Here is a 10,608-nt window from a genome sequence, read left to right as displayed (position 1 = left end):
TATACGATGTAATTTTCAGAGAAGCCTTATGAAAATAAAATGTTTAGCATTATTACAGCAATAAAAATTATCAAAAGTGTAAAAATGACAGAATTTGCAATTTTAGTCTACATTGACTAAATGTTAGTACAAGGATGGAATAAAGAAAAGAGGGCAGAATGGTGATTGGATCAGTGGTACAGTGGTGAAGAATCCAACTGCCAAAGCAAGAGATGTTGGTTTGATCCGTGGATCAGGAAGATCCTCTGGAGGAAGAAATAGCAACCCACACTAGTATTCTTGCCTGGAAAATCACAGGGACAGAGGAGCCTGACAATCTACAGTCCATGGGGTCACAAAAAAAGAGTTGGACATGATTTAGCAACTAAATAATATTTTAAAATGACTAGATCATGCATTATTCAGAAGAAGCAAATATTTTCAAATTAGAGATTACAAGGAATATTGAATTATTTGGATGCACACAATTACTCAAGAGTTTCTCATACTCAGTGCAGAAGATATCAATATGGTGTCATGGCATGAATCATGGCTTTAAATATTTTGAAGCTAATAAGATATCCATAACTTAATAAAATTCAATGGATTGGATCTTTGAAATATTCATAATGTTGGATCATCTATTTAGTTTGCTACACTTGAATATTCTTTTTAATAGATGATTTCAAATATGATTTAATACCTAGAAACATGAGTTCAATAAATTCTTTGAGGAAATCTCATCCAAGGGATGCTTTTGCCATCTATTGACAGTCCTAGAAGATAATTCCTTAATTTCTAACCAAGTCTCTCTTTCTTCCATATAGATGACTTTCCAAACTCATAGATGGCTAATGGAAATTTCACCCGAGTCACTGAGTTTATTCTTACAGGAGTCTCAGAAAGTCCAGACCTCCAGATCCCACTCTTCTTTGTCTTCCTGGTCATCTATGGACTGACTGTGACAGGGAACCTAAGCATCATCACCCTCACCAGTGTGGACTCTCGACTTCAGACCTCCATGTATTTCTTCCTCAGGCACTTGGCTATCATCAATATTGGCAATTCAACTGTCATTGCCCCTAAAATTCTGATCAACTTCTTAGTAAAAAAGCATACCACCTCCTTCTATGAATGTGCCACCCAACTAGGAGGGTTCTTGGATTTCATTGTAGCTGAAATTTTCATGTTAGCTGTGATGGCCTATGACCACTATGTGGCCATTTGTAACCCCCTGCTCTACATGGTGGTGGTGTCTCGACAGGCCTGCTTTCTGCTAGTTTCCCTCACATACCTCTATAGCTTTTCCACAACTGTTGTAGTTTCATGTTGTGTATTCTCTATGTCTTATTGCTCTTTCAATGTAATCAATCATTTTTACTGTGATACCGTCCCTCTGTTAGCATTGTCTTGCTCTGATGCTTCCTTTCCAGAAACAGTAGTATTCATATCTGCATCTACAAACTTGATGTTTTCCATAACTGTAGTTGTAGCATCTTATTTCAACATCATTGTGTCCATTCTAAGGATACGCTCATCAGAAGGAAGGAAAAGAGCCTTCTCTACATGCGCTTCACATATGACAGCAGTGTCAGTCTTCTATGGAACTCTGCTTTTCATGTATTTGCAGCCTCGAAATAATCATTCACTGGATACTGATAAAATGGCCTCCGTGTTTTATATACTGGTGATTCCCATGCTGAATCCCATGATTTACAGCCTGAGGAACAAGGAAGTGAAGGCTGCCTTGAGGAAATTTCTGACCAATTATTAATGTAGTGTTAGAAGTCTATAGGTCACTGAAGAGATAGTTAAGATAGGCTACCACTGTGTGGAATATAGTCTGAACAACATTAGAAGCTAAAGGAATGGATGATTTTCTGATTTTACAATTTCTGTTTTGTTTTTTGTTTTTTGCTTTTAAAGTTTTATTTTTATATTATTGACGTATACCACATGTATTTAAATTGGACAGCTTGGTAAGGTTTGAAATAAACATATACACATAAATGAAACCATTACTATAACTAGGATAATGAACATATCATATCCATTACCTTCAAAGTTTCCTTATATTCTTTTGTAATTCTCCCTTCCTGATGTTCAGTGTCTTAAAACCATTGTTTCATACATTTGGACTGAGTGGGGCTTTTACCTTGGTTATTTCAGGTGACAGCATAAATCTGGTCTCTGTTTCTCTACATTTTTGCAGAAGCAGAAGTTGATTTTTTACTATATATATTTTAGTTCTTTTCTTACTGATTTATCTAGGGATTATAATATGTACCTTATCACAGTGTACTTCAAACTAATAAAAACTTAACTCTGGTAAAATGCAGAACCTTTACTGTACTCTCCATTTGTGCTATTACTATATCTACATATGTTATGAAACCAACATGATAGTTTTAAATAGTGCTTCATATAACCTAATGCATTCAAAGAATTTAAGAAAAGTAAGGTCCTAGTCCACATCTTTCAAACAGAAATCTTAAATACAAGCCCTTTTTTCTAATCTAAAAAGTGAAAAATTTGAGACAACAGCCACAGAAATTTTGGGGATAAACAGCTAGTGAAAGTCAGATCCATATTATTTGTACAAAATCTGTGCAATTCACTGGTCTCGAGGCATGTAGGTGTGGAGACTTTAGTATCCAGGAAAGGTTGTGTGTGCGTGTGTGTGTGCATGCATGTGCCCAGTCATGTCTGACACTTTGAGACTCCATGGACTAGCCCACTAGGCTCCTCTGTCCATTGAATTTTCCAGGCAAGAATATTCAAATGGGTTGCCGTTTCTTCCTCCAGGAGATCTTCCTGATCCAGGGATAAAACCCACGTCTCCTGAGTCTCCTGCAGGTTTTTACCTGCATTCTCCTGCATTCTTTACCACTGAACTACCCAGGAATCCCAGACAAGGCTAAAAATATAAAGACATATTTATGTAACCACTCATGAGACAGAGTTTGTAGTCTGACACAACCTTGTTAATTTTTTCCAAAATAAAAAAGGAAAGGAACAAATAAAATAAACTCTCTTAAGATTATAACAATATTTAAAAATGTTCGTAATATGATGTCCCCGTGTCCAACACAGACTCCAAGTCCCCTGAACATCAATGTTTTCAAGAAAATTAGCGTAATCCTTGAAGTGACAACAGAGAGTGATTCCATGTGCTCCTGCTCCCTTCTCAGGCTTCCGTGTCAGTCTGTGTATCTTAGGTTGGGAATTTTTCAGCTTTATGTCCTCTCCTGCCCACTTCATCATCTTCATCCCAATCTGTTTTGTACACATAGAACTGTTTGGTGGGAGAGACTGTTCTGTCTTTTTCAGTGGTAGCAAAACTCTTCTTTGTAAAACTGCAAGATCGTGGGTCAAAGTGCTAAAGAGAAAAATCAAAAAGTAAAACTTCTCAAATAAAATTTGAAAAAGTAATTTTATCTATCACAATTATAAAAATTCTAAAAATCAATGAAAAGAAAAATCAATTAAAATGAACAAAATTTAGACATTTAAGATGGAGATATATGAATGAACAATAAGTATATAGAAAAGTGTTCAGTATAATTAATCAAGTAAGTGAAAATCAAATTCACAATATTATTTTTTATCCCAGTTTCAATTTATAAATCTTTTTTTTTAAATTTTGACTTCAAATATTGGCAAGTATGTGGGGAAAGTATGAATTCTCATACATGGTTTTAGGTAATGCAAATGCAACAGTTAGCTTAGAAATCTGCAGTTTGTTATAAAGTTAAATATGTAGTTATCTATGTTCCAGTAACTTCCCTCATAGATCTATTGCTATGGAAATTAATACCTCTTTACACATACACGACTGAGCGACTGATCTGATCTGATCTGATACACATGCATGCTAAGTCACTTTAGTTGCACCTGACTCTTTGCGACACTATGGACTCCTCTGTCCATGGAATTCACTAGGCAAGAATACTGGAGCGGGTTGCACGCCCTCTTCCAGAGGATCTTTCCAACCCAGGGATGGAAACTGCATCTCATCTCATGTCTCCTTCATTGGCAGGCAGGTTCTTTACCCTCTGGGAAGCCCCACATATCTGCACATATACAGTTATATAGGAGTGTTAACACTAGACTTATTACAACAAGCCAAAATTCAAATACCCATCAATAAGAGGAGAACAGTTAAAGATGGGATATATGCATATAGTCAATTATTATGTATCTGTATAAATGCAGCACAAATAAATTTCAAAATCACTATGCTGAGTGAAAGACTGCTTATTTGAGACTATTTATTGTGTGATTCCACTTATATGAAATTCAGAAACAGGGAAAATAAGCTTATAGCAGCAATAAGTAGAAGTTGGGGGATGTTGTTCATCATTATAATGGGAGTAGCCTGGGGTGTAGGGATATTCTGGGGGCATTTAAAATATCAGGGACCATTTTTGGTGTTGATAATGTTCTATATCTTGATTAGGTATTAGGATCAAATGGCACATTTATTAAAACATACCCATTTTTACATTTTAGATCCATCTTTAACTATATTGAATTCCTCTCAATTCTACATGAGGAGTTAATAGAGGAAGAGAGCATGGCTAAATGTTATGATAGGGAATATATTACCTTCTGTTATATTTTAATATCTATGAAGTTGTGCTGAACATTATGCAAGAATGATGAGATAGCTCAGAAAACACTACCATTTAAACTATTGTAACACATTTCACAGCAAGAATTATGTGTTTGTTGTGTTAAAGGCCAATGTATGTATATCACTCAAAGATGAAGTTTTAATTGCAAATCTTCTAGTCACCAATTACACGTTTTTGATCAAATGAAATAGTTTGTCTTAGCTCGGAGTCCTCTCGGGATGTGGGGATAGTAATATCTATATCATATAGGTCAAATGCTATATTTTTAACCCAGGGCCTACTACTTATTTTACTAGAAAAATTAAAAAAAAAAAAAAACCTCTATGCAGTGATGATGATTCATTTACAGTTTTATCATGACTTTTCAAACTGTTCCAGTTTTGCTGAAATAGAACTCATACAGTAATGCTTTTATTGTTATTTAAATCACTGACTCTGTGAGTAAGTACTTTATGACATGTAGGTCTCCGTGGAACTCTACAGATCATTTACGCTGCTTTCTTCCTTTCCTTAAATTATTCCTTACAATTTTTCCACTAGAGAATATGCAAAATATCCTGGAGAATTAGCAGGCACCACAGGCAATTTCTTTGCTAAATCTCTCAGATGATTTAAATTCCATACTACTTCCTCAGGGACATTACAAAGAAAGAGGGAAAGCATATATTCTCTCTACCCAAAGAAATATCAGGAGAACAGAAGAGCAGAAAATCCAGTTCTTCATAAAGGTGAGCACATAAAAAATATTGATTTTGATAACAACTCTGGTGTTGGTAATTTCCCTTGATTCTTAGATTCTGACTAAGGACACTGTCATGGTCACTGACTGCTTATTCTTTACACCACAAACATTTCATTATTTCCTTTGCTAACTGGTTTCCCTGGAATAGGATGGTAGTGTTAAAGGCATTAATCATATGACTTGACTACATGTCATTTATCCTTCGATTTGTAAAAGTCAAAAGTGGTATTTGGATATTGCAAGTGAAGAAGTTACAGGTACCTGAAAATAATCATCACCAATGCAATCTAAGAGAATCCATTTATGTTAGGATTTCCAGATAAAATACAGGCTCCTCAGTGGCATTTAAATTTCAGATCAATAACAAATACTTTTTAGTATTTATTTAATATAATATTTGTTTTTTGTATATACACCCAATGCAATATTTGAAAAATAATAATTTACATATTATTCATGAAACGTATATACCTAAAATATTTTTTTAACTTTTATTTTATTTTATTTTTTAACTTCACAATATTGTACTGGTTTTGCCATATATCAAAATGAATCTGCCACATTGACCCTGAAGTGAAGTGAAGTGAAAGTTGCTCAGTCGTGTTCAACTCTTTGTGACCCCATGGACTGAATTCTCCAGGCCAGAATATTGTGGGTATGACAGAGTGAGTAGCTGTTCCCATCTCCAGGGGATCTTCCCAACCCAGGGATTGAACCCAGGTCTCCCACATTTCAGGGGAATTCTCTACCAGCTGAACCACCAAGGAAGCCCCCAAATAATTTTAATATATAGATATGCATATTCTTCAGTATGAAAATAACTCCCATGCATAAACTTGGATAATTTTTACTTGTTTGTTTTCCTTGCTGGTTTCTTAGCATTTGTTTGTTTGTTTTTCAGAAAGGATTTTACAAACTTAGTGAGTAGACTGGTACAAAAGTATAATGATTTATTAAGAGCTATAAGAAAGTCATGAACCCCACATAACTCCTAACTGCTATCACCAGGACTGAAGATTGAAAAGTCAGTCTTCCCACTGCATATTTTTGTATTCTGTCTATTCTTTTTTTTTTTTTTTTTATTCTTCCAATTTTATTTTATTTTTAAACTTTACATAATTGTATTAGTTTTGCCAAATATCAAAATGAATCCACCACAGGTATACATTCTGTCTATTCTAAATATTAGTCCTCAATGGAAGGATATAAAATGTTGCAGTAGAATATTTTAAAAAATGACCAGAAATACCGTTTCCCAAATAAGAAGAATCGGCAGGGTATCCCTATCTATTTAAGATACTGAAGCAGTTTTTTTGCATAAATAACCAGAAGTTGTAAGTTGAATTACATGGGGAATTGCTAATCAACAAACATAGTTTCATTTACCTAAGACTGAATAAGATATAGAGATCCACTGTACAATATAGTAACTTTAATTAACAATACTGTACAATTGACCCATAAGTCATTTAATGGGGCAGATTACATGCTATATATTCTTAAAGCAGAAAATTAAAATCAAAATTAAAAAAAGAATGGACAAGGTAAAAGAATCTGAAATTTCAGAAAGAGATAATTACTGACACTGAACATGGAGATACCCTCAGTAAGCATTTGAATAATCCTAGCACAGCTGACTGAGAAGGCAGTGGCACCCCACTCCAGCACTCTTGCCTGGAAAATCCCATGGATGGAGGAGCCTGGTGGGCTGCAGTCCATGGGGTCGCTAAGAGTCGGCACGACTGACCGACTTCACTTTCACTTTTCACTTTCATGCACTGGAGACGGAAATGGCAACCCACTCCAGTGTTCTTGCCTGGAGAATCCCAGGGACTGGGGAGCCTGGTGGGCTGCCGTCTATGGGGTCGCACAGAGTCGGATACGACTGAAGCTACTTAGCAGCAGCAGCAGCAGCACAGCTGAAGACTTCAGAGTTGTAGGACTGATACTAGAAATCTGAATTCCTTTGCTTAATCCAATGTGTCTCTCTTTGTCCAGTGAAGCCCATGAGAGCAGACCAGGCAACACCTGGTCCTTATCTGTGTGTGAGGGAGGAGCCTGAAAGCAGAGTCGGACTCGGTAGAGAAACAGCCATCTCCTTCTCCAGGGGATCTTCCAGGGATCAAACCTGGGTCTCCTGCATTGCATGCAGACTCTTTACCACCTGGGCCACCACAGAAGCCTAGAGAAACAGCAGAAAATACTATGTAGGAAAGAGGAATAGAACTGGCTCAGCAACCTTCAGGATTGCCTTTCTTTCTCAATCCCACTCCTTGGATTGGACTAGATTCCTGGTTTGATAAACCAGAACCTCTGCAGCATAAGAGAAAATAACAGTAAGAATAAAAGGTTTATATTCTAGGTTGTGTGCTCTTAGTGCAACTGATCCTTTTGAATGTCAGCAGGGAAACAGAAAGACTGAGATGAAAATTTAGAGTTCAAAAAGCCTGGTCTGATGTGATATGAATAGAAAAAATGATATGCATCTGATTGTGGAATGCATTGAAAACAAGGCTAAAGCTTTTTTTCAATTATTCTAAAAGTGTCTCAGATTACATGCCACCCCAAAGTTTTAATGACTGCTATCTGCCTATCAGCTAATATGAATCATGATGTGGAGACCAGAAGGATACAATAGTCCATGACAGTGTTAATACAAGCTTGATCTCAGGAGGTAGGTGAGGGGATGCTTAGAATGGCAAATATCATGAAAACTGGCAAAAAAAAAAAATACAATGTGGAACTCTGACAGAGAAAATTAGAGGATGGATACAATGTTTGTGCTTTACAGTGGCTGCTTTTTCACATTTATTTTTTTCCATTTAGGAAAGCTATATAAGCTGGAGCACACTAGATTTCAGCAGAAGTAGAGGAGCTGATGTAATTTGGAAACATGATTTCAGGAAACCCCACCCCAAGAATTGCCCTTGTCATCTAATGACAATCCATGAAAATAATTACTTGGAAGTTTGTAACCACATTTTCTTTTCTTCCCCAAATAGATTAATTTCAAAACTGTTACATGGCTAATGGAAATTTCACCCGAGTCACTGAGTTTATTCTCATAGGAGTCTCAGAACGTCCAGACCTCCAGATCCCACTCTTCTTTGTCTTCCTGGTCATCTATGGACTGACCGTGACAGGGAACCTAAGCATCATCACCCTCACCAGTGTGGACTCTCGGCTTCAGACCCCCATGTATTTCTTCCTCAGGCACTTGGCCATGGTCAATCTTGGCAATTCAACTGTCATTGCCCCTAAAATGCTGATAAACTTCTTAGTAAAGAAACACACCATCTCCTTCTATGAATGTGCCATTCAGCTAGGCGGGTTTTTGGTTTTCATTGTAGCCGAAATTTTCGTTTTAGCTGTGATGGCCTATGACCGCTATGTGGCCATTTGTAACCCCCTGCTCTACATGGCGGTTGTATCTCGGCGGATCTGTCTTCTGCTAGTTTCCCTCACATACCTCTATAGCTTTTCCACATCGATTGTGACTTCCTTTTCTGTATTTTCAATGGCTTATTGCTCTTTCAATGTAATCAATCATTTTTACTGTGATATTGTCCCTCTCTTAGCATTGTCCTGCTCCAATACTTCCTTTCCAGAAACAGTAGTCTTCATATCTGCATCTACAAACTTGATGTTTTCCATAACTGTAGTTGTAGCATCTTATTTCAACATCATTGTGTCCATTCTAAGGATACGTTCATCAGAAGGAAGGAAAAGAGCCTTCTCCACATGCGCTTCACATATGACAGCAGTGTCAGTCTTCTATGGAACTCTGCTTTTCATGTATTTACAGCCTCGAAATAACCATTCATTAGAAACCGATAAAATGGCTTCAGTGTTTTATACACTGGTGATTCCCATGCTGAACCCCATGATCTACAGCCTGAGGAACAAGGACGTGAAGGCTGCCTTGAAGAGATTTCTGACAAATTCATGCTGTTGATGTCTTTTTGAACTCTATAGGTCAATGAAGAGATGGTTAAGGTAGGGTGCCATTGTGTGGAGAAGATTCTTACAGCATTAGAAGTCAAAGGAATGGATTATTTTCCCATTTTGCAATTTCTGTTTTGAGGAAAGGTCCTAGTTTGCACCATTCAAATAGAAATCTTGAATACAACCCAGGTTTTCTGATCTAAATAATAAAAATGTTTGAGTCAATAGTCACAGAATTTGGGGGCTGAATTGAAGGAAAAAAAAAGAGCCAATGAAAGTCAGATCCTTATTCTTTGTATGAATTTTCCAGTTCACTTATCCTGATGCATGTGGCTGTAGGGGACAATTCCAGTACCCCAGACAATGCTAAAATATGAACTAGTATTTATGAAATCACCCATGAGGCAGAGTCTGTAGTTTAACACAAACCTTGTAATTTTAAACAAGAAAAAGAAAAAATAAAATCAACTCACTTAAGAAGATGACAATATTCAGATATCTTCAGAGCAGAGTGTCACCATGTCCAAAATAGACTCCAGATTTCCTAACATACCAGTATATTCAATGCAACACAATTAGAGTAATGTTTGAAGTGATAGGGCTTCTCTGGTGGCTCAGATGGTAAAGAATCTGCCTGCAATGTGAGAGATTTGAGTTTGATCCATGGGTTGGGAAGATCCCCTGGAGGAGGGCAGGGCAATCCACTCCAGTATTCTTGGGGCTTCCCTGGTGTCTCAGAGGGTAAAGTATCTGCCTGCAATGCGGGAGACCCGGGTTCAATCTCTGGGTCAGGAAGATCCCCTAGAGAAGGAAATGGCAACCCACTCCAGTCCTCTTGCCTGGAGAATCCCATGGACGGAGGAGCCTGGTAGGCTACAGTCACAGGATCGCAAAGACTTGAACACGACTGAGCAACTACACTTTTTTTCTTTTTAAGTGATGACAGAGAGAGATTCCCAGTTTTCCTGCTTCCTTTCCTGTCTTCAGAATGTTTCTCTATGTGCCTTGGCTTGCAGTTTTATCAGTTTTATGGCCTCTCCTACCCACTTTATCTCCTGTATCCGAAACTGCTTTGTTTGAAACTTTTTGGTGCGAGAGGGTTTTCTGCCCTTCCTACTGGCTGCACAACTCTGAGTTGTATCACTGTAGCAACTTGAGACAGAACTAAACAGAAACATCAGAAGCAAGAGAGCCTAGGAAAAAAAACAAATCTGAAAATGTAGTTTTATCTAGCAAACTTTTAGTATTCAAAAAATCAATAAAAAGAAGAAAACAATTAAAATGGGCAAATTTTAGAACTGTAAG

At 37.1% G+C, this 10,608-nt stretch overlaps 2 protein-coding genes across 2 annotated transcripts; both read left to right on the top strand.

Annotated features, from left to right (window-relative positions):
* The first annotated feature begins 826 nt into the window (after positions 1-826).
* LOC113906026 (olfactory receptor 8J3-like) lies at positions 827-1,753 on the top strand. The gene has a single exon (XM_027564049.1). It carries the CDS (start codon positions 827-829, stop codon positions 1,751-1,753), a length of 927 nt encoding a protein of 308 aa, XP_027419850.1.
* Positions 1,754-8,380: 6,627 nt separating this feature from the next.
* Positions 8,381-9,313, top strand: LOC113906025 (olfactory receptor 8J1-like). Its single transcript, XM_027564048.1, has one exon. It carries the CDS (start codon positions 8,381-8,383, stop codon positions 9,311-9,313), a length of 933 nt encoding a protein of 310 aa, XP_027419849.1.
* Positions 9,314-10,608: the final 1,295 nt, after the last annotated feature.

The sequence above is a fragment of the Bos indicus x Bos taurus genome, chromosome 15 (genome assembly GCF_003369695.1).
Source record: "Bos indicus x Bos taurus breed Angus x Brahman F1 hybrid chromosome 15, Bos_hybrid_MaternalHap_v2.0, whole genome shotgun sequence".
NCBI lineage: Eukaryota > Metazoa > Chordata > Mammalia > Artiodactyla > Bovidae > Bos > Bos indicus x Bos taurus.
The sequence above is the reverse complement of the archived record's forward strand: the minus strand, read 5'-3'. Positions and strand labels throughout refer to the sequence as shown.